The sequence below is a fragment of the Bubalus bubalis genome, chromosome 1 (genome assembly GCF_019923935.1).
Source record: "Bubalus bubalis isolate 160015118507 breed Murrah chromosome 1, NDDB_SH_1, whole genome shotgun sequence".
NCBI classification, from domain to species: domain Eukaryota; kingdom Metazoa; phylum Chordata; class Mammalia; order Artiodactyla; family Bovidae; genus Bubalus; species Bubalus bubalis.
This window is the reverse complement of record NC_059157.1, coordinates 140,037,879-140,062,778: the sequence shown is the minus strand read 5'-3', so window position 1 is coordinate 140,062,778 and position 24,900 is coordinate 140,037,879. Positions and strand designations below refer to the sequence as shown.

Genomic DNA, 24,900 nt, shown 5'->3' with positions numbered 1-24,900 from the left:
GAAAAGTGGAAACAGTGACAGATTTCATTTGCCAACAAGAGTCTGTATAGTCAAAGCTATGATTTTTCCAGTAGCCATGAATGGATGTGAGAGTTGGATTATAAAGAAAACTGAGCGCTGAAGGACCAATGCTTTCAAACTACGGTGCTGGAGAAGACTCTTGAGAGTCCCTTGGACAGCAAGGAGATCAATCCAGTCAATCTTATAGGAAATCAATCCTCAATATTCATTGGAAGGACTGATGCTGAAGCTGAAACTCCAATACTTTTGCCATTTGATGTGGAGAGCTGACTCATTGGGAAAGACCCTGATGCTGGGAAAGATTGAGGGCAAGAAGAGAAGGGGGTGACAGAGGATGAGATGGTTGGATGGCATCACTGACACTGGACTGTAGCCAGCCAGGCTCCTCTGTCCATGGAATTTTCGAGGCAAGAATATTGGAGTGGATTGCCATTTCCTTTTCCAGGGAATCTTCCCAACCCAGGGATCAAATCCACATCTTTTGTGCCTCCTGTATTGGCAGGCAGATTCTTTACTAACTGAGCCACCGGGGAAGCCCCAGTGGACATGAGTTTGAGTAAACTCAGATAGCGAAGGACAGGGAAGCCTGGTGTGCTGCAGTCCACGGGGTCACAAAGAGTCAGACTGAGCAACTGAACAGCAACAACAACAAGGGATGATAATAGTATCCATATCGAGAGGGTTATAAATAAATCAAAGTAAATTTTATCATCATTATTATGATATATGATTAAACTGGTTTTGCTCTACATCGAGGAGTCACATTGTTTAAGGAGGGATGGTTTTACATTAAAAATGAATTAGTGTTCTAAACTTTCAGAAAATGAATAGCATGGTGCTAATCAACTGATCTTCCAATCTACACAGGACGTCAGTAATCATCTGCATTGTCTAATCCTCATAAAGACTCTGAAGTAGGCAGAGTAGTACTCCTATGTCAGACATATCGACCCTGAGACCCAAATTGGTGAAACAAGCCCCCAGAAGACAAGGAGAGACCAGAATAGAGCTAAGGTTTTCTGACTCACAGACCTGGCAGTACCTGCTCCACCATGTCACACTGGCCATGGTATGCAGAGGGCAATTTCTTTCTGGTTAAATTTAATCTTTAATTTCTATATGCTTCTCTGGTTTCTCCATTGATATGAGTTGGGTCCGTCACCCTATTCCAATCACTCATGCTCTTTTCTTCAATCAAACTGTGCTGGTCAGTGAACTTTTCCACTTATAAACATGTACTCATAAGGCCCTTTTCCTGCCAACTTCAACACTAAAATCATATTCTGTTGGGGGCCAGAGTGAGGCACTCCGCCCGTGGCAAAGGTCATGAGGAAGGAGGCTCGACATAAGCAAAGGTGGGATCGAGCCTCAGGAGTCCCCCTGGAAATCCTCGAGCATCTACCCCCATAACCAGAGCCTGCCTGCTTTACTACTTTGTGCTCCCACCTACACCTCTGACTTTATGGGGGGCTGTCCCCCACCACCTCTTTCGGAGAAGGAGTAAACCTAGAGCTCCAGATAATAAAAACTCCTGGGTGTGACAAGAGTGTTTTAACCTATAAACTCCTCTGAAGGTTCTCTAGCCTGCCTGACAGGCTTGTCTGGCCACATGTGATTGCTCACAGCCTCCCAACCGTGAGAGGCACGAGATGCTTTAAACCTTCTAAAAACAGGTTCCTTAGAAAAGTTAGAAAACTATTAGTATAAGTATAATGGGCTGATTAGAAATTGTATTGGTGAAGGGTTTTTCATTTGTTGAGCCAATGTTTGTTGCTAAGTCTCCATATCCCCTGCCCTTACACACATTAATGAATATATAGAAGAAATAAGTATTAACCTTTGATATTAATCACGTTAGACCTTAGGCTAAGTAAATTCTTTCCTTAACTAAAACCCACTATACCCTCACCCTATAGGAATGTAACTTTATTTGGGTGGCGTCTGTTTTAAGAATAATCACCCCTGGAGAAATAAGTGTTCTGGTTGACTGACCGTTGTCACAAGGAGAGGGTCATAAATTGTCAGCAGGCCCCCTGGACAGAAGATGATGTAACACCCCTAAGACCTCTGTATACATTTGTATGAAGCACCTGACTTTGATAAAAGTCAGGACTGCTGACCCCACGTGACTTTTGCATAACATCTCAGTGTATAAAAGTAGACCATGGAAAATAAAGAATTGGGATCAGTTCCTCGAAAGACTGGTCTCCCCATGTCGCTCTCTCTCTCTCACTCTGGCTGAGTCTCCATCTGGAGCGTGGAACCCGCCATGCTTACTAATTATGCCTGGGCTTCTAAGATCCGACTGGGGAGGCCTCAGTGTCTCCTCTCCTTCGGGAGAATGGAAGGACGCCTGCGGACTACGTAAGTGCTGCAAACTTCTTGTCTTGAAGTTTTATTGGTCTCCCGTGTAAACCAAGCTACTCAGCCTCTTTTCTCCACTGACTTTTCCTACTGAGCTATCCTCATTCTATTACTCTTTACATCTCTAATTAATATCTAATTGAAGCTATTGTATCCTGATCCTCGCCAACACCGTCCCCGCTTCGAATACCCTGGATCAGCCGGGGCTGGACCCCGGCAATATTCTTCATCCTTCGTAAAGTATTTCCTAATTTTCTTCATGTAGTACTCTGTTTAAACTTAAGCTTGTTTTGAATCCTGATAACTGTTTGTTCTCCCTCTTACTTGTACTTATAAAGCTGTTTTGCATTTCAATTATTTGGGGCAATCGTCTTCCCCCCATGCTTCTATTATTTATCTTAAAATCTCTTATAGTACCCAGCATAATGGTTAAAAATGAAAGATGCTTAATGGGTGTGTATTGAATAAATGAATGAGTTAATGATGTAACAGCTAAACAGATACACGTTTTTAATATATATTATGAAATGAGCTTGGGGGCATACATCATAACACATAGTAATACCTTCCTTGGTTGGGATATTTGAATGCAGCCCATGACTTGCAGATTCTACTTGCATTTCACTCATGAACAAATTTTGAGATTTTAAAAACAGTGCTTGGGTCTGATCTCACTAATATACTGGAAACTAATTTGCTCCTCTTTGTGGGCATAATTACTCCTACAGGCCACAGAGATAAGGCAGTCACAGAAAATCCCCTGAATGTAAAAATGGATCAGAGAGCCAAGCCAGAGCTCATTGGTGGCAAGTAGGCAGACAACTTTCCCCAGGTGGGTCACAATGCTCCTGCCCACAGTAGCATCCTATTCAACTTGTTTGTTTCACGGACTCCTCCATATAGTTAAGGAGACTGGTGGGAAATCCCTCTTAGGTGTGCCATAGTTGATTATACTATCTAATGCAAAATGTGGTCTTAGAATTGGGTGAATTATCCATTTTGATTTTTATGCACTTCAATTTTTTAATGTCCCCTTTTCTGACCTAAAGATGAGTTTCGTATGACTTGAGATAATTTATACAATATATTTTATCTATTAAGAGTGTTTAACTAAGTATGCAAACTACGATATAAAATCACTTTTACTTTGAACCAAAGAACTTGAGCTTTTAAAAAATAAATTTTATGTTTAAAAGTTTAAAAGATAAAAGGCTTTAGTTCTTTTTGGATGATAAGTCATTATTATTTCCTGAAATTCTCAGTAACATCAAAGGTAAGTGGGTGTGAATTTTGCCATCAGGGAAGTACAGTGGAAATTTCCAGAATGTTATCTGAGATGAGTGTGTCAGAGGCTTGGAGGTGAACCAGATGAAACATAAACAACAGCTGAATACCAGATGAAATAAATAACAGATTGGCTGATCTCAGAACACTTGATGAGAAGAGTTATGTATTAGTCTGAGTCCTCCCAAGAAAGAAAAGCAATAAGAAATGGGAGCTATATATTCAAACATACATACACACACACACACACAAATATATGTAGTTGACCCTTGCACAAGTAGGAGAATAAGGAATGCCAACCCCCACCCTCTGATCCCCTATAGTCAAAAATCTGTGTACTGCTAGCTCTTCCTCAAAAACAAAGAACAGATTAATGACTCACCCAAGGACAGAAGCTGAAACAGTTCAAATAAAACCAGGACTAAAACCCTATTTCTGCTTATTCTGCATATTGTGATCTTTAATGGAACACAAACTTTTCCCAATGCTTTGTTAATATAAAGATCTGTAAAATGAAAATACAGGCACTATATTTATTGAAAAAAATCCACATCTTTATAAGTGGATCTGCCTAATTCAAATTGTTCAAGGGTAACTGAATATATATATGTATATACATGTATATATTCAGATATTTATAATATGTGAGAGTAATATATGTATATACATATATGTTTATATGTATAAACAAATATTTTCAGATATTTATAATAAGGAACTGGCTCATGACAGATGCTGAGCCTCCCGTGATGTGTAGTCTACAATCTACAAACAGGAGAGTTGGTGGTATAATTCTAGTTCAATTTCAAAGGCCTGAGAACAAGGAAAGCAAATGGAGTAAGTTCCAGTCCAAGTCCGGGTTCAAAAGCAGAGAAGACCAATGTCCCAGCTCAAAGACAGTCAGACAGAAGGAAATCCCTTTCTATTCACAGGCAGTCAGTCAGCCTTTTTGCTCTAGTCAAGCCTTAGTTGTTCGGATGAGGCCTACCCACACTGGGGGCTTCCCTGGTAGCTCAGCTGGTAAAGAATCCACCTGTAATGCGGGAGACCTGGGTTCTATCCCTGAGTTTGGAAGATCCCCTGGAGAAGGGAAAGGCTATCCACTTCAGTATTCTGGCCTGGAGAATTCCATGGACTGTATAGTCCATGGGGTCTCAAAGAGTCAAACACGACTAAGCAAATTTCACTTTCACCCACTTTAGGGAAGGCAATCTACTTTACTCAGTCTACCAAGTCAGATGTTAATCTCATCCCAAAACACCTTTACAAACATTCACAATAATGTTGGACCAAATATCTGGACTTCCTGGTCCAGTCAACTTGACTCACAAAATTAACCATCACTAGTTTTTTAATAGGATATCCTTCCACTCCCCAAAACAGTCAATGCAGCTTTTAGGACTTTAAAGTCAGGATCAGAAACTCACCTTCTTTGGGTTGGAGTGATGTGATGAAAGAGCACAGAGCACAGACTTTTGAGTTAAATTGATCTGAATTCAAATCCCTTATCTCAGCCACTTTCCAGCTATGTGATCTTGGATAAGCTAATTAACCTCTCAATTCCCTCATCTCCAAAGCACAAGATACTGCAGACTGTTAGGGAAAAATATTGCAATATGCTTATCACATATATAAGCATTCAATACATCATATCTATTATTATTAGAGTTTCCCTCAGGATTTATTGTTCCAAAAGTAATAAAAAAGTTTATTGTTCCAAAAAGTAATCTCTGGGTACTTGGTACTTTAGGTAAAACAGAAAATAGTTTGTACATGGAAGATAAATTAGAGTAGCTTAAATGTAGTATTTTTTAAGGCATGTTCAGTGTTTTTTTAAAATCACCAAAGTGTATCTAAAACTTTTGGTAAAGTCTTAAAAATCAAACCAGATCATGATGTTAATACTTAGTATGCTCCATGTTCCTCCATCATGTGCTTTGATTTGATACATCCTGAATCTTCACTGGGTGTCTGATGTACCAGATTTGGCAAGGTAAGCCAAAGAGGAAATAGGACACCTCTCCATTGATGGACAACAAAGTGTTTCCCCTTGTTTACAGAACTCTTTCTCTTTTAGGTCATGCCAATTTGGAAACTGGAAAAAAAAAATCATGATGGGTTGGGTTACCTATTATGTAGGCAAGATACTAGAGACTGTTAGGGGAAAATATTGCAATATGCTTATCAAATATGTAAGCATTTGATACATCATATCTATTATTATTAGTGTTTCCCTCAGGATTTATATAGCATTGTTCCAAAAAGTAATTATTGGGCACTTGGTACTTTAGCTCAAAATTCTCCAAGGCAGGCTTCAGCAATACGTGAACTGTGAACTTCCAGACATTCAAGCTGGTTTTAGAAAAGGCAGAGGAATCAGAAATCAAATTGCCAACATCCACTGGATCATCGCAAAAGCAAAAGAGTTCCAGAAAAACATCTATTTCTGCTTTATTGACTATGCCAAAGCCTTTGACTGTGTGGATCACAATAAACTGTGGAAAATTCTGAAAGAGATGGGAATATCAGACCACCTGACCTGCCTCTTGAGAAACCTGTATGCAGGTCAGGAAGCAAGAGTTAGAACTGGACATGGAACAACAGACTGGTTCCAAATGGGGAAAAGGAGTATGTCAAGGCAGTATATTGTCACCCTGCTTATTTAACTTATATGCATAGTACATCATGAGAAATGCTGGTCTGGAGGAAGCACAAACTGGAATCAAGATTGCTGGGAGAAATATCAATAACCTCAGATATGCAGGTGATACCACCCTTCCTTATGGCAGAAAGTGAAGAAGAACTAAAGAGTCTTTTGATGAAAGTGAGAGAGGAGAGTGAAAAAGTGGGCTTAAAGCTCAACATTCAGAAAACTAAGATCATGGCATCCGGTCCCATCACTTCATGGCAAATAGATGGGGAAACAGTGGAAACAATGGCTGACTTTATTTTTGGGGGGATCCAAAATCACTGCAGATGGTGACTGCAGCCATGAAATTAAAAGACACTTACTCCTTGGAAGGAAAGTTATGACCAACCTAAACAGCATATTAAAAAGCAGAGATATTACTTTGCCAAAAAGGTCCATCTAATCCAGGCTATGGTTTTTCCAGTAGTCATGTATGGATGTAAGAGTTGGACTCTAAAGAAAGCTGAGGGCCAAAGAATTGATGCTTTTGAACTGCAGTATTGGAAAGACTTTTGAGAGTCCCTTGGACTGCAAGGAGATCCAACCAGTCCATCCTAAAGGAGATCAATCCTGAGTGTTCATTGGAAGGACTGATGTTGAAACTGAAACTCCAATACTTTGGCCACCTGATGCGAAGAGCTGACTCATTTGAAAAGACCCTGATGCTGGGAAAGATTGAGGGCATGAGGAGAAGGGGACGACAGAGGATGAGATGGCTGGATGGCATCACCAACTCGATGGACATGGGTTTGGGTGGACTCCGGGAGTTGGTGATGGACAGGGAGGCCTGGCGTGCTGCGGTTCATGGGGTCGAAAAGAGTCTGACATGACTAAGCGACTGAACTGAAACTGAACTGGTACTTCAGGCAAAACAGAAAATAGTTTGTAGATGGAAGATAAATTAGAGCAGCTTCAATGCCTACATAGAACTTTAGTTTTGGGCTCCTGCATTGGCAGATGAGTTCTTTACCTACTGCTGTCTAGGTTGGTTCCTTCCAAGGAGTAAGTGTCTCTTAATTTCATGGCTGCAGTCACCATCTGCAGTGATTTTGGAGCCCCCCAAAATAAAATCTGTCACTGTTTCCCCATCTATTTCCCATGAATTGATGGGACCAGATGCCATGATCTTAGTTTTCTGAATGTTGAGTTTTAAGCCAATTTTTTAACTTTCCTCTTTCACTTTCCTCAAGAGGCTCTTTAGTTCCTCTTTACTTTCTGCCATAAGGGTGTCGTCATCTGCATATCTGAGGTTATTGATATTTCTCCCAGCAAGCTTGATTCCAGTTTGTGCTTCCTCCAGCCCAACGTTTCTCATGATGTACTCTGCATATAAGTTAAATAAGCAGGGTGACAATATATATCCTTGATGTACTCCTTTTCCAATTTGGAACCAGTCTGTTGTTCCATGTCCAGTTCTAACTGTTGCTTCTTGACTTGCATACAGATTCCTCAAGAGGCAGGTCAGGTGGTCTGGTATTCCCATCTCTTTAAGAATTTTCCACAGTTTGTTGTGATCCACACAGTCAAAGGCTTTGGCATAGTCAATAAAGCATAAGTAGATATTTTTCTGGAACTCTGTTGTTTTTTCGATGATCCAGTGGATGTTGGCAATTTGATCTGTGATTCCTCTGCCTTTTATAAATCCAGCTGGAACATCTGGAAGTTCACAGTTCACATATTGTTGAAGCCTGGCTTGGAGAATTTGAGCATTACTTTACTAGCCTGTGAGATGAGTGCAATTTTGCGGTAGTTTGAGCATTCTTTAGCATTGCCTTTCTTTGGGATTGGAATGAAAACTGACCTTTTCCAGTCCTCTGGCCACTGCTGAGTTTTCCAAGTTTGCTGGCATATTGACTGCAGCACTTTCACAGCATCATCTTCTAGGATTTGAAAGAGCTTGACAAAGAGCCTGGTGAGCTACAAAGAGTTGAACACAACCGAGCATAGGACAACAAGAAAATAGACTCTTCTCTTCCCCACAACGACTCAACAAACGAAAAGCCACCAGCTCTTTGTTTACTGTGTGAAAGTCAAAGTCGCTCACTTGTCTCTGACTCTTCGTGACCCCATGGACCATACAGTCCATGAAATTCTTCAGGCCAGAATACTGGAGTGGATAGCCTTTCCCTTCTCCAGGGTATTTACTGCACAGTCCTCCCAATTTCCCAATTTCCTTTTCCTCTGTGTAAAAACATTCTCCTTTCCCTGCCATGCTGGGACTTGCATGTGGATCACCTTGGCTGCAGACTATGAATTGCAATTCTCTGCTGATCCCAAATGAACTCATTTTTTGCTGGAGAAATATTTGGTTGCCTACTTATTTCAGGTCAACAAACTCATAACTTTCAAAAAAAAATGTTCTTCTTTAGCTTTGAATAGTCCTTTGAGGTGGGCAGTAGGGTAAGCACTCTTACTTTCATTGAGTGAACATATGGATACACTGAGGTTTAAAATAATGTCCTCAGTTTTCATCAAAATTGACTAAATAAATAGTTATGTATGAGTTCCTATTGTATTTGCTTTAAAATAATTAAGGATATTTTTTCATTAAGTTGCAAGGAGGGATTTTTTTTTTTTAATTCAGTTAGGGAAACACCAACCCTAAGAAACTGGAATGCCTCAGAAACACTGACAGAAATACCAAATCACTAATCATGTTTTTTATTCTTTTCCTTAACTGCCAGGGGACTCAGAGCCAAACCAGAAGTTAACCACAACTGATTTTTCTAGTTGGCATATTTTTGTTCTTTTCTTTGGCCATAAGTGCCTATTTCTATATCACTATTTCATTATATTTTTACATTATCAGCTGTTTCAAGTATTTTCAGGCAGTAAGGAAGTTTCAGTTTTCAGTGAGAAAGTTTCATGCCAGGCCACCCCGTCTATCACCAACTCCCGGAGTTCACTCAAACTCATGTCCATCGAGTCGGTGATGCCATCCAGCCATCTCATCCTCTGTCGTCCCCTTTCCCTCTTGTCCCCAATCCCTCCCAGCATCAGAGTCTTTTCCAATGAGTCAACTCTTCGCATGAGGTGGCCAAAGTACTGGAGTTTCAGCTTCAGCACCATTCCCTCCAAAGAAATACCAGGGCTGATCTCCTTCAGAATGGACTGGTTGGATCTCCTTGCAGTCCAAGGGACTCTCAAGAGTCTTCAACACCACAGTTCAAAAGCATCAATTCTTCAGCGCTCAGCTTTCTTCACAGTCCAGCTCTCACATCCATACATGATCACTGGAAAAACCATAGCCTTGACTAGACGAACCTTTGTTGGCAAAGTAATGTCTCTGCTTTTTAATATGCAATCTAGGTTGGTCATAACTTTCCTTCCAAGGAGTAAGCGTCTTTTAATTTCATGGCTGCAATCATCATCTGCAGTGATTTTGGAACCCCCAAAAATAAAATCTGCCATTATTTCCACTGTTTCCCCATCTATTTCCCATGAAGTGATGGACCGGATGCCATGATCTTAGTTTTTTGAATGTTGATCTTTAAGCCAACTTTTTCACTGTCCTCTTTCACTTTCATCAAGAGGCTTTTTAGTTGCTCTTCACTTTCTGTAAGGAAGTTTAGGTAAATATAAATTTTAAATGGCAAAACCAAAACACAAATGAAGAGTTCCCTAAATTCACTGAGAAATTTCTAGCAGAGCTAGGACTGGAATTGTGGTTTCCTTAATTCTAGCACAGGCTATTTCTTCTGTTCTAACGTGAGCTGGGTGACAAGCTTTTTCCCTTAACCATGGAACATATTGTGTGTGTGTGTGTGTGTGTGTGCACGCACGAGCACATATGCTCAGTTGCTCCGTCGTGTCCAACTCTTTGCAACCCCATAGACCGCAGACCTCCAGGCTCCTCTGTCCATGGGCTTTTCCAGGCAAGAATACTGGAGTAGGTTGCCATTTCCTTCTCCAGGGGATCTTCCCCACCCAGGAATGAAACTTGTGTCTCCTGCATTGGCACACTGATTTTTTTTTTTTTTTAACCCACTTAGCCACCAAGGAAGCCCATGGAACATATCTGTTTTTTAAAGTATAGCAATATGAAAATGTCACTGCTGAATGTTGTTTGAATTGAAAATGTGCTTTAGCTTTTAAAGGCTATCTAGCTGTGCCTTACCTATTGTTTTCAAAGGCAGTCTCTTCCCAACTAAGGATTCATCCAGCACTGGATGCTGGGTTTGGCCAGCAAGCACAACAAAAGATGAAGGTCCTATATTTCCTGCTATACTAAATGGTACAAAAATGAAGAACACTGTTATTCTGTCAGCCTTTTCCCAAATGGATGGCAAATATCCACCTTGAATAAAAACATGTTTTTTTAAAAAAGACAAAACACTTTGGTAGGCAGAGACATGTTTTAACAAAGAATCAGTGTGAGTGCTTTTTAGTTTTGCCTTGCTTTGAAAATGCAGTCATGGGGAGGGAGGTGGGAGGGGGGTTCAGGATGGGGAGCACGTGTACACCCATGGTGGATTCATGTTGATGTATGGCAAAACCAATACAATATTGTAAAGTAATTAGCCTCCAATTAAAATAAATAAATTTTAAAAAGAGAATGTAATAAAATAAAGTTAACACACACCCATACACACCCACACACACACACAATGCAGTCATTTACTCTAGGTGCATGTGGGGTGCTCAATCGTGTCTGACTCTTTGTGACCCCGTGGACTGTAGCCCGCCAGGCAGGTGGACTTTTTACCACTTCCCACTGAGCCTGGGAAGTCCCTCTAGGTACTTTTGAGGATTTTAAAGTCTCTCTATTTTAAAAACGCTCAGTTTAACTTATTCTGTGATTAAATACAGCATGCCCTTTTATTTACCTATTATATGTGCTTAGTCGCTCAGTCATATTCGACTCTTTGCAACACTTTGGACTGTAGCCCGCCAGGCTCCTCTGCCCATGGGCTTTTTCAGGCAAGAATACTGGAGTGGGTAGCCATTTCCAGGGGAATCTTCCAGACCCAGGGATCAAACCTGCATCCTCTGTGTCTCCTGCATTGTAGGTGGATTCTTTGCCTGCTAAGCCATTTGGGGCAGGCCCTTACCTTTCATAGTGGAGAAAAGTTCTTAGTTGTTTAGTCATGTCTCTTTGCAACCCCTTGGACTGTAGCCCGTCAGGCTCCTCTGTCTATGGAATTTTCCAGGCAAGAATACTGGAGTGGGTAGTCATTACCTTTTATCAGCTGTTAGGAAATCTCTTTTTAAATTCCAGGTGAAACAAGCTGCTGTATGGACGGCTAATGCCATCTATTTTCAAGCGCGCCCTCTGCTGGCTGTTGCCTTGAATTTTAAAAATATTCTGTAGGCACCAGGATTTCATTTGTTGACCGGATGTCTTTAATGAATTAGTAGAAAGAAAAACATTTGGGGGGGGGTGGGGGGAGGGGAGGCGCGGAGAACAAAAACAAACAAATTTTTGTCTTAAGAGTAAATAAGCAAATATATGTAATGGCACCAGGCATAATTTTCAGTCAGTTCAGTTCAGTTGCTCAGTCCTGTCGGACTCTTTGCAAGCCCATGAACCACAGCACGCCAGGCCTCCCTGTCCATCACCAACTCCTGGAGTCCACCCAAACCCATGTCCATTGAGTCAGTGATGCCATCCAGCCATCTCATCCTCTGTCGTCCCCTTCTCCTCATGCCCTCAATCTTTCCCAGCATCAGGGTCTTTTCAAATGAGTCAGCTCTTCGCATCAGGTGGCCAAAGTATTAGGAGTTTCAGCTTCAACATCAGTCCTTCCAATGAACACCCAGGACTGATCTCCTTTAGGGTGGACTGGTTGGATCTCCTTGCAGTCCATGGGACTCTCAAGAGTCTTCTCCAACACCACAATTTGAAAGCATCAATTCTTCGACGCTCAGCTTTCTTTATAGTCAGTCCAACTCTCACATCCATACATGACTACTGGAAAAACTATAGCCTTGACTAGACAGACCTTTGCTAACAAAGTGGTGTCTCTGCTTTTTAATATGCTGTCTAGGTTGGTCATAACTTTCCTTCCAAGGAGTAAGCGTCTCTTAATTTCATGGCTGCAATCACCATCTGCAGTGATTTTGGAGCTCCCAAAAATAAAGTCTGCCACTGTTTCCACTGTTTCCCCATCTATTTGCCATAAAGTGATGGGACCGGATGCCATGATCTTAGTTTTCTGAATGTTGAGCTTTAAGCCAACTTTTTCACTCTCTTCTTTCACTTTCATCAAGAGGTTCTTTAGTTTTTCTTCACTTTCTGCCATAAGGGTGGGTCATTGAAAATAACACTGTGTTTTAATTGTGACAACATAAAAACATTTGTGCAGCAAAGATTTATTGAGTCATTATTCCATGACAGGCACTGTGTCAAGCACTGAAGTTATAAAATTGATGCCGACATGACCCTGCATCAAGGATCCCACAGTCTTATGAGGAAGTCAGACCCACTAACTGGCCATCATCTGCTATGTGTTGAGTGCAAAATGGGGCCAGAGGAGAGATGTCTAAAAATCTCAAGGAGGGAGGAGTTAGGACAGGCTTCCTGGAGCAGACTGGCAAAGGAAGACAAGGAAGGGCAAGGGCAAGTGTAGAGAAGAGTACTAGGTAAGAGAAACATGGTGTGCGTGCAGAAGTGTACGCTGGTGTTGGCTGACTGCAGCCTAGCACCATGTATAGGGCTTGCCCAGGAATGATGCTGTATGGCAGCACTTCTCAGCTCTTTCGGTCTCATAATTTTCTTATATTTATAAAAACTACAGAGGACCCCAAACAGCTGTTGTTCATATGAACTTTATTGATGTTTACTGTATTAGAAATTAAAACTGAGACATTTTAAACATATTGGATTAGCTAGAAATTCATTTGGGTTTTTCTATAACATCTTAAACAAAATTTCTGGCTAACTCAATAGTTAATAATGTACTTAGTTATTACATGTTACCTTAAGCTACATCCTATGGGGGAAAAAAAGTTACTAAATTTTCCAAACACAAACGAGTGAGAAGTGTGGCATTGTTTTATGTGTTTACAAAACTTTTTAATGTCTGGCCTAACAGGAGCCATCTGGATTCTCATATTTGCCTCCACAGTCCCTATATTAAACCACTGCATGTCAAGTAGCAACTGGAAAACTCTACTCTTATGAAAGAAAAACAGTAACAAATAGCTAGTCTGGGTAGAAAGTCTATGTGAGAAGATGGAGCTCTCAATCTGAAACATTGGGAGGAACATTCCAAACAAGACACAAAATGTCACCAGCCTCTCTCTCTAATGACAAAATGCTGGTGCTGAGTGACAGGGCTGAGCAATACATGTATGCCTACTGTAAATCATATTTACATTTCCAACCTCTGAAATCATGGGAATGTCATGCTGATATCAGTATCTTCTAGATGTTTAAATAAGGGATCTGTTGGAAAATATGAGATTTTTAAAAACGGGGGGTTAAAAAAGAAAGATCACAAGAAAAAGCAATACTAAAACACATACAGTGCATTTTAAATGCCCCAAAGGAACCATTAGTGGATCCCACCAGCAAAATATAGCCACCCACCAGAGGTTTTGTTGGAGAGGATGAAAATAACTCTAATTGAATAGGAAAATCTAATTTATCCACATGTATGTGACCATTTAGAACCAAATCAAACAATTTATTTTGAAAAAAAAATTTTTGTTAATTCCTATGATTTTGAAGTAAACTGAGCATAACAAAACTCAATCATGAAATTATTAGCTTTACTTGTAATGTTAGGGTTAGTGTGAAAACTTGCCTTCAGTGGTATCAATACTTCTTTGGTTGAACTTGTTCAAATACAAATTCATATGCACTGTGATACACCTCTAATGTGCATTGAAAGTCCTCAGATTGTTGCAGGGTCTGCCTAGTTTTTATGACTATTTTAGCCAGTTCAAGGCAGGTTTCCAGTATGAGCAGCACATACTATATCCAGACATGAAATGAATGTCATAAAGGAGGCCACTGAGCCCTTCTCAATAATTGAAAGGGAGCTGGAGGACTCCAGGGGGTGAAGATTTGCACAGCATTGTGGCTAGGGACCTGGGGTATGGAGAGAAAGGGAGATGGGAACCAGAAAATGAATGAGGGGAAGTGAAAGAGGCACATTCCCAGACAGAGACAGTTTATTTACAAACATGAATCAAAACAGATTTATACTTTCCTGACTCCACAGTGGATTTTCATCTTACAAAGTAGATTGGCTACCAAAATCCTTCATAAAATCTGCCTTCCCCTTTGCAGTGAGAAATAAGCAAAAAGTCAAAGGTTAAAAGATCATGCACAAAATATTATATTCCCAAATATAATTATACAAGTCTTTAACTTCTTCACAAATCAATGATAAAAGATTAACTAATTTATACTTCACTATATTTTGTAGCACAGATTTTTTTCATCATATATTTATGTTCACATTTCACAAACAACATTATAAAAAGACTGTCCACTTCTTTTCTTAAAATGGGAAAACAAAGCCATAACACTTAAAAAATTCAATTTGCAGAGCATAAACTTTTTTTTATAAGAACAGAACTTAAAATAAACTCATTTCAAACCAAAATATCTTCAGCATAAACTCTGTATGTTTCCCAAAGGAATTCTTAGCGCTCAGATTTTGGTTGGTTTAGCCTGTCTTGCAGGCTTCCCTGGTGACTCAGTAGTAAAGAATCCATCTGTCACTGCAGGAGATGTGGGTTCAATCCCTGGGTCAGGAAGATCCCCTGGAGGAAATGGTTACCCACTCCAGTATTGTTGCCTGGGAAATCCCATGGACAGAGGACCCTGGTTGGCTATAGTCCACGGGGTCACAAAAAGAGTTGGACATGACTCAGCGACTAAAGAGCAATAAGCCTCTCTTGCATCTAGTGGTTCTTGTGTATCATGATTCCCAATTATTATCCCAAGGAAAACTTCAAGCGAGGTGGGATACAGTGTAAGTCATTATCACATACATAAAGGCTTTATTTTTGACCTTGTCACATGGCTTGCAGGATCTTAGTTCCCTGACCAGAGATCAAACCCAGGCCAAGGCAGTGAAAGGGCCAAATTGTAACCATTGGACCACCATGGAATTCCCAATATAAGCTTTAATGAAACTTGAGATGCTTCATCAGAAACAGTGCTTGACCCCCTTTTTCTTTCACTCCCTCTTTTCATCTGAGAGAGCCCTTTGGAGACCTAGAAGGGCTGGATTTATTGTCTGTAGTTACTACAGAATTTGGCTCACAACTTTGGGGGGAAATGCCGTTTTAAGGAATTTTGTGCATGTATTATATTTTCTTTGCTTCCCTAGAGATGGATAACCTCAAAATAAGATCCAAATATTGGTTCCTTCAAATGATGTAAAAAAGAATAGTATTAAATGAGGAGGTTAGCTATCATAAAATAAGAACTAAAGTTCAAGTTTTTTAGGAAAAAAAAAACTGATCTTGCATATGTCTGTGTATATGAAATAATGACCTACAAAACAAAACACTGTTGAAGAAGAAGCCAATACAATTAGCCAGTCTGACAAAATGGTTGGAATGTATAATTGGAAGATACCTCATAAAGTTGTTCAATTCTCTGATTTTAGAGGACAGGCAAAAAAGGCCCAGAGATGGTAAGTGACTTGCCTGAGTCCATTAGCAGGTTAATCTGTATGATTATTTTTATACACACAGGCACACACACATATACTCACTGTTGCATTTACTTCCGTACATCACATGCTTGTAACTTAAATAATAAATGAATAATAAATATGCAGATTCTCATTTGTTATTTCATCCTCATAAGTAGGAAATACCTATCTTTCAAATGAGTAAAAAGGCTCTACTTTCTTTCCACTGGTGAATTTACTGTATCAAGGCTTGGCTGTATGTCTGCTTTCTGCAGTGCCTGAAAGAAGCACAGATTGGAGCAGTAGGAAGAGTGGCAGGAAGGAGCAAAAACATAGTCAAGTCGAATCAGAATTGGAGCTTCTTTCGGTGCCAAGGATGTCCCACGGGCAGTGAAGGCTTCACATGAAATGAAACTTGGTCTACTGTAACTTCAGACTTAGCTGGAAGGTGATAATGAAGGGTATCACCACAAGAGTATGAAGTAGCTCCTCCAACCACAGAGAGCAGAAATGACCAGTGCGTATCTCATCTAAGTTACTGAACTATGAACTTAGATGACTTTACTAGGTGTAATCATAGTGTCTAATTATTTTAATTTGTTATGCATATAAACATCAAAATATTTAGGCTTTATATTCAATATATAATAATATTAATAGCTATTTTACCTCTTTCCATAAAATTATTTGTGGATATAATTCTAAAGTCACCTTTTTAAATCTTAAGGTAGTTTTTTTTTTTTAAAAAAAACATCATTATCTTTAATATTCTTTACTGACTTTATCCTGAAAAATCTTGTCTAGCTATATATATTAACATTAAATAACTTAAAAAAATAAATGATACATTATATATACCAAAATAGCCCCATTTTAAAGCTACACAAGTGAAAAGGTTGAGTTTTCAAGAATAAACTAGACCCTCTAAAGGCATTTTTCATAATTTTAATATTAAATGTATCTTCTTCTCTGACTATGCCAAATATATATACACTATTCTTAGTAACTTATGTCAGATGTAGCCATTATGAAAACATTGGGTTGGTTCACTTATCTATTTTTACTTGTTTTGTAAAGGAACATTTATTCTAAATCTAAATAAATTTGCTCCCAGATCTCCCCCAGGGAGATGGCATAACCAAAAAACAACGGTGTGCAGATATCCAGTGCATGCAACCTTATATTTTCTAATAATAGTGGTAGAAAGTAACTTTCAAGTATTATCATAATCCAACTGGACTTATAGATAGCTATCATATAAATTAACACTGTAAAGGAAGAAAGTCATTTGAGAAACTTGTCCTTGCTAGAACAGCTTTGCCAAAATTCCCATAGGAAACAAAGCCACCCATCCATAAAGAACAGAGGGCATTTGGTACCCAGCACTGACCTTGAAGTACACATATTTAACACTGCTCTGAACTCAAAGTAAACTCTAGCAAGTTGAAGAAGAGCCCACATTTTCTTTACTCATTAAAGGTCATCCGCAGTGGGTAGAATTTCTTCTAAAAAGAACTTGACGGAGGCAAAACCTAAGCCGAATTCCAGCTCCTAACCCTGCTGTCTGTAGCTGTGGGCATTAGTAGCAATTTGGTTAAAACATGAACAGACAGACTGGCCCACTTAGAGAACAAGATTCAGATGTTTCTGCACTCATGTTACTCAAAATCATTTCCTAAAATTAAATTAAAATGAAGTCTGCAGAGAATAGAGATTCCATAATTCATAAGTAATGAGAGGAAATTAGTCGACTAAAGAGTCAATGTTTTTCCAAAGCAGGTGTAGGTCATCAGGAGGGGCTCAAGCTTTTCAGAAATCTCGCTCCTTCACAGGTTTTGATCCAGCCACTTGATGTAACTATTCCTAGTCCGAATTCCCACTGAGAAGTTGGTTGGCCAGCTGGTGAAAATCATGCACCCGTGGAAGCCATCCTCAAAGTGATCCAAGGTCACCTCCACACCCGCACTCTCCAAACGCTTTGCATACATGATTCCGTCATCTCTTAGGACATCGTGCTCACAGGTCAGAATATAGGTCTTTGGGAGGTGCTGCAGGACCTCCTGGTCTGCGATGAGTGGGGCCGAGCGGGCATCCAGCAGCTGAGGGATCTCCTGGACAATCCTGGAGTTGCCAGTGGTCTGCATGACAGGCTTATAGTTCTTTGTGATGGAAGTGGGCAAAAGGGATGTCCAGTTTAGACGAGCCCTGAGGGCAGAAGCCTCATCCACATCCATTGACGTGTGATTGTTGACTATCATTGCCTGGACAAAGTCATAGTTGCCGTTGAAGTAGTCCACCCAGTACTTCACCATGACATACCGGGGCAGAATGGGGGTGTTCATATTTTGCTGATAAGAGGGTGTATTAAAATCTAAAGCTTGAAGAACTGGATAAATTAAAGCTTGCACTTTGAGCTTGTTTTTTAGGTTGGTATCTTGATTAAACTGGAGAAGAGAAAGCAAACACATTATTTCATTTCACTTTGAATGGCCACCACCATCACCACCACTCTTCAAGCTGTTGGATATTTACTAAGAAAGGTGTGATGTTTGCAACTCATACTTTTGAGTGAATATTTCAAAAGTACGTGATCTCTTAGGTCTTTAAACGCCCATCAACACTCTTTGTCCATCCTTTGGCACAATACTCATCATGCTGGGTGTTATGGATGGATAGTTTTGTATTCCCAAGAAAGGCCCAAAAGGCAGTGCCTTACTGGGGAGAAAAAACTAGTCTGACTCTTCCAGAGGACATGGGTATGAAAAGCTAAATGAACAGATGATGGGACTCCAAAGTCTTTTAATAGGACCTCAGGGTCTCTCCTCTGATGAGCCTAGAGTCCTCGCGGTTGGTGAGAGGGAGGGAGTTTCAATCATGCCGGCAGTGCGCCTTCCATTGTACTTCACGAGTGTGTGTCTGAGAGTGCAACTGAGACGGGAACGTGACTGAACCCCTACCACTGCAGAACTCCATTCCCCCAGGTCTCCCTGCAATGCAAATATATTGCCTCATTTTGTAATTCTAGTGTCTAAAATGATATATTTTTTACATAACATCTAAAAGGCAGCTAACTAGGTCACTGTGTTTCACAGGCTACTAAACAATCTTCAAGATAACTTCAGCCAAACAATTTTGTTTCGCAACAGACTTTAGAACCCTATCCTGAGGGAAGATGTAGTTGCTCTTTAAAAGCAGTTCTTAATACATGCCAAGAACTGTACATACATCATCTCACTCAGTCCTGGCAACAGCCTTTCATTCAGATGGCACGATCCTCATTTTCCTGAGACTTGCCCAAAGCTGCACACCTCCCCTAGGGGGGCCTGGATTCCACCCAGTTCTGTCTGGTTTTAAAGCCCATGATTCTCTGTGCAGTGCCCCAGGACATATGGATAGCAAACCTACCAGTGCCAAGCAGAGAACTAAGTCCTTTAATTACAGTGAAAGAAGAAATCAGGACATCCCACAAATGAAAAGGCAGATGCTATTTGAGAATGCCAAAAGAAATTTGGAGGTAAGAAGACAAAAATGCCATTCTTAAATTATTTAACCCATTAGAGGGAAAAAAAATGTACTTATCTTTGAATTTACACAGCTGCCCAAAATTTGGGATGCCATTAGAGCTAGACAGAATTTAACCAAGTAAAACTCAGTGAGTGAGTGAAGTCACTCAGTTGTGTCCGACTCTTTGTGACCCCATGGACTGTAGCCTACCAGGCTCCTCCATCCATGGGATTTTCCAGGCAAGAATACTGGAGTGGGTTGCCATTTCTTTCTCCAGGAGATCTTCCTGACCCAAGGATTGAACCCAGGTCTCCCGCATTGTAGGTAGACGCTTTACTGTCTGAGCCACCAGGGAAGTCCCTGAAGTAAAACTCAGATTAACATATATTTTAACATTCAAAGTGCCTGAAGCACTTAACTTAAAAGTTAACATTTAACTTTTTCTTTTATATTAACAAACACTTTTAAATTTTTAAATTTGGCTCAAAGTTTAAGGAAACAATCTTAGCAATGGAAACATAAGCAAAAATACTCTGTTTTTCAAGTCCAACATGGAAAAGGAGCAGAGAAAACTTAATTTCCAGGCATATCCCTGAGGGGCAAGGGTAGGATGCTAAAATGCTAGCTCTTCTCTCTCATTCACTGTAACCAGGGCCTTTCCAAAGACTCAGAGATGACACTTCTTTCAATGATCCATTTTCCTACTTCAGAAAGATCTCTGAGACGTTTCCAAGTGCAGTCATCTCAATAACTTGGCCCCCGAGTAAGCAGCCTACCCGGCTAGACCTTTGCCATGCCTAGTGGACATGTGCTGCCTGCTGAACATCAACATGCACCCTCCTTTCACCAGCACCGCAGGGATCTCTATTACCTGCTGGCCCAGGGCAGCTGCCAAATTCCCACCAGCACTGTCACCAGAAATGCCGACTCTGCCTGGGTCAACTGAATACTTGTGTAAGACCTCTGGCTGCAGGAAGTACTTCGTGGCACGTACAACATCGTGAATTTGCTCAGGAAAATAAACCTTTGGAACTAGCCTGTATCTGTGAAGAAAACACAAAGTCTTTACAGGCCTTTTAAAGGTTAAAGGGAAACTGGTTCTTTTGAAGCCATGAACAAACAAGTAAGGAATTATAATAAATATAAAAATAAACCATTTTCATATAATTCAAACGCTTAGTTTAAAAAATGTAATGATTTTGTCATATATATATATAGCTGAGTTCCTTCGCTGTTCACCTGAAACCATCACAACATTGTTAATCAGCTAAACCCCAATACAAAATAAACAGTTTACCAAAAATGCAATGATTTTGTAATAGTAATTTTTTCTATCAGTCACCAAACCAAACAAGCGAAACAAAAATCTACAGCTGTCACCAAGGAAGATAACAAAACTTTGAAGTAAAACGCAGATGTTGATTATTAAAATACCAAGAGAACCATAGCAGATTCTGGAATACTATTTCTGGAAATCAGTGTTCCATTCACAACGCTTCTGGGTTAGAAGGTGACTTGGCAGCACTAACCACTTCGTTGGTCTCATGTTTATCGAGCTCACATGGTATTTTTCATGACTCATTTGATAAATAAAATCGTACTCCAATAAAGAGGTCAGGCCTTCCTGACATTAAGCCCAAGCAATGTGTTTGCTCCTTGGAAGGTTGAAACTAAAATGTCAGCTGTCAACCAGTAAAAGGGAAACCAAGTTTCCAGAAGGCCCATGGCAGGCCCTCTGGGACACTTCTGAGGCTTCTTCTACCACCTTACTTTTCAAGATTAGAGTCTCTTTGGGATTCTACTCTGTACACTTAGTTAAGACTGATATTCCCTAAGAGCCCCAAGAACCTTGGTTTTGTCAAATGCCCCTCTTGTAATGTCATCTTATGAATCCATTAGTAGTCTCAGCTTGGAGCATCCCAAGGTCTCCACCCTCCTTTCCTTGTTTATTATTTCTCACTCATCCTTTAAGTTTTACTTGAGAGTTTGCTTCCTCCAAGAAGCCTTCCTTGAGTATAACTCCACTTGCTTCTGGGGCTGAGCTGGCAACCATTCCTTGATAATTCTATGTGCTGGGGTACTTTGCTGTTTATATTGCCTCATATTAGCATGACTTCTTTCTGTATTTCCTCTTAAGAGTGTGTTCTCCGATATCAGGGACTGTGTGTTTCCAGCGTATATTTATCAATGTGCTGAGCACACAATCATCCATCTAGTAAACCATTTTTGAGTATTAATATATCTTCATTTTGCAAATGAAACTGAGGCATAGAAAGCTATTTAACTTGTAAAATAAATCAAACACCAATCAAAATAAGGTAGGATAGAAACCAATTAATTAAAATCTAACAATAGTTAATACTCAAGTCCTTTGATTTCAAATTTATAATTCGCATATTTATTCTCAGAAATTAGTTTTTTCTATACTACTCTACATAGGCCACTCATTTCCCCCATCTAAATTACAGATATATAGTTAATTAAATATCTTGACATTCTGGGAATTCCCTGGTAGTCTGCTGGTTAGGATGCCATGCTTCCATTTCAGGGGGCAAAGGTTCAATCCTTGGTCAGGGAACTAAAATCCCAAAAGCTACACAGTGCAGCCACCAAAAAAATCTTGACAATCTGTGCAGACACAGATCAACAACACAGACACAATCAGATCAACAAATATTTTTGAAATACTTGATAAATAGTGAATGTATGTCTTGGTCTTTTAGGAATTATGACATTTTAAAACATAAAATGCAATAAGAAATCCCCTTAGTGGTTGCCCTGTAACAGATAAAATAAGTTTTCTAATTTCTTTTCTACTTTTCCATCTGTGATGATCAAGTAATCATCTGAAATTATTTTTCTCCAGTTGATTTTCACAGTGCCTTAGTGAAGCTCCCACATCTTTGGTTCATTTATTAATAATGGGTGATAGGAGTAGGAGTACACCACTTTGTCCAATAGGTGGAGTCATCTCATATGAGTCTATTTACCATCAGTTCTGGGATGAGGTTTCAATTTTTTAATTTCATTATTACCAAATGGAATTCTTAATTCTTTCAATGAAATAAGAATAAATGCACTTTATGACTCAAGGTGTGAAAATAAAGGCTGTTTTGTCTCAGAAAGATGCCAGACAGCGTGAGAGGCTGTCTTCCTGGTGGCCCAGGGGGTGAGAACATATTTTGCTATGTTCTGAACATACATGTGAATCAAATGTTCAGATGTTGTTTCGCAAAAGATCTTAGTGACTTTTGAACCTAGAGGAACTGATAATCTAAAAAACATTCTATTGCCTCAAATCTTATGAGTTGATTAATGGCGCTAAGTTGCTTCAGTCGCGTCCAACTCTTTGTAACTTCACAGACTGTACCCTGCCAGGCTCCTCTGTACATAGGATTCTCTAGGCAATACTTGAGGGGGTTGCCATTTCCTCTTCCAGAGTTGATTAATAACTGGCTCAAGCAACAGAGTAAACAACCTAGTCCTCTTGGTTTCCTTGGTCAGTCTCCTAAACTGCTCCTCCCCTTATCTTTGTTCATTCTGGAAACATTCTCTAGTTTTAGTCACCAAGAAAGGATACTATTTTCACAGACTGAAGAATGCAGTGAAACTAGATATTTCTGAGGTCACCTAGTGTAAGATGAGCCTTCAAAGTAGCTCAGAGTTGACCTGAGAAGCATCACAATAGTTCTGTAATAGCATTACAGACACAGAAAACTGAGAGTCAGGAGGAAATTTATGAGTGGTATACTCAAAGAAAGCATGCATAGATACAGGTATCTGCTGCTTTTGTTCAAGGCTGTGTCCCTGCAAAGCACTCAAAGAGGATTCCGCCTTTTCCCTCCCCAGTTGTATTGAGTTAAAGCACCTGATGAATTTGTGGCAAATACAGTCTCAATTTGCCTAACTCAGGGAAGGATAGATGACTCTGCAGTGTTTAGCTTCTGCCTACCTATTACACCACGTGCCTCCTACCAGAAGAACAAAATTTGGTGTAAACTCAAGAATGAGGTTTACTCAGTTTAATGAATATGTACACTCTATAAAAATTAACTTTTTTCTGCTCACCAGGTGCTCTACAGAGGTTTCACTCAAATCTCAGAGCGAATCTGTGGGTTTAAGGGTGTGAACATGCAGCTCAAAGGGGATGCATAACCAGCCTACAACAGCTAGTAAGTGGCAAAGCTACAATCCAAATTTACAACCCACATGCCTCATCCTTTTAAAATATTCTCATTCTTCAAAACCCGCAGACTTCAAATGTACATGTGTGTTCTTATTACCTCGTCAAAGCAGTAAATTCTCAAAACTGTAGATTTCTCACATCCCAGAACTTCTCTCATGATTTCAATGTTTTTGTGATATTCTCAAAACAAATCACCTGAGACAGCATCTGGCCCATGGTACATCTTTAGTTATCCGTACATGATAAATCTTTAAATAAATTTAATAATTTAATAATGATATTTTTATTCATCCCAAACAAAATTTTAATTTTTATACCTTTTATATGTAAAATCTGTCATTACAGCAGCAGTGTTATAGTAAGGGAAATATTAAGCCATATACCTTTAAAGACATTAAAAAAAGAAATTGTTCCTTAATCACCTACTCTTCAGGCATGTCTCCAAGGGCTGTCTGTAGGCCCTGCATAGCTCAGAGTTTCTCAGCTCTGTATGCACTTTAGGATAATCTTGGGAGATTTATAAAAAACAAAACACTGAGGTTTGAGCTCCTCTACAAAACATTCCATTTGATCTGAGGTGGGGCCCAACATATCTGTATTTGAAGAAAAAGTCCTCCAAGTGATGCCAGGGTTCTGAAATATCACTGAATCCAGCCGTACCATCAGTATCCTCTGAACACATCTTCCTGTTCCTGTTCCCAAAGCATTGATCCCTTTCTCCATCCCATGTGCCCTTCACCCAGCAATTCCATATCAAATGTTCCCATTCTTTAAGTCTCATCTCAAATGCAGCTTCCTCCATGAAAACTTCTAAGAGCCTGGCCAAATGCAGCTCTCCTTTTTTGGAGCCCTCAAAGTCTCTCTTACAATAAGTCATAACAGACATGCCAGCTTCTAGGAATAGACAGAAAGTCATAATTATGTACTAAAGTGGTCCAGGTATAAGCAGTGCCATTTCCACAATCTATTAATTCATTACCTACTTTATCAGTGAGCAGAGAGATGGAGCAATGCTCAGAAAGACTGACAAACTCCTCCTTAAGTCAAAGGTAGATACATGAGTCCAGAGTTGAGGGGGGATGACTCTGGAAATAGAATCCCTGAGTGACACTAGTGTTCTGAGAGTGTTATAAAGTGCATCTTCCTCAAAATAACCTGGCCTGGAAACACCAGGACAGCCTTCTGCAGTGGGCAAGGACACTGAGTTCTATTCATGCAGTGCCAGGTGGGTGAAAGGTACACATGATATTCTGGAA

At 39.9% G+C, this 24,900-nt stretch overlaps 1 protein-coding gene across 2 annotated transcripts in view; it reads right to left on the bottom strand.

Moving 5' to 3' along the window:
- Nucleotides 1-14,458: 14,458 nt before the first annotated feature.
- The window catches only part of NCEH1 (neutral cholesterol ester hydrolase 1), a 69,294-nt gene continuing 58,852 nt past the window's right edge, over nt 14,459-24,900 (bottom strand). For both annotated transcript variants that reach the window (XM_006068412.4, XM_044944696.2), the window contains 2 exons: nt 20,330-20,501; nt 14,459-18,398 (listed from right to left, as the gene is read on the bottom strand). In XM_006068412.4, the coding sequence (XP_006068474.1) occupies nt 17,781-18,398; nt 20,330-20,501 (790 nt within the window). In that variant the 3' untranslated portion in view covers nt 14,459-17,780. The remainder of the gene's footprint in view (nt 18,399-20,329; nt 20,502-24,900) is intronic.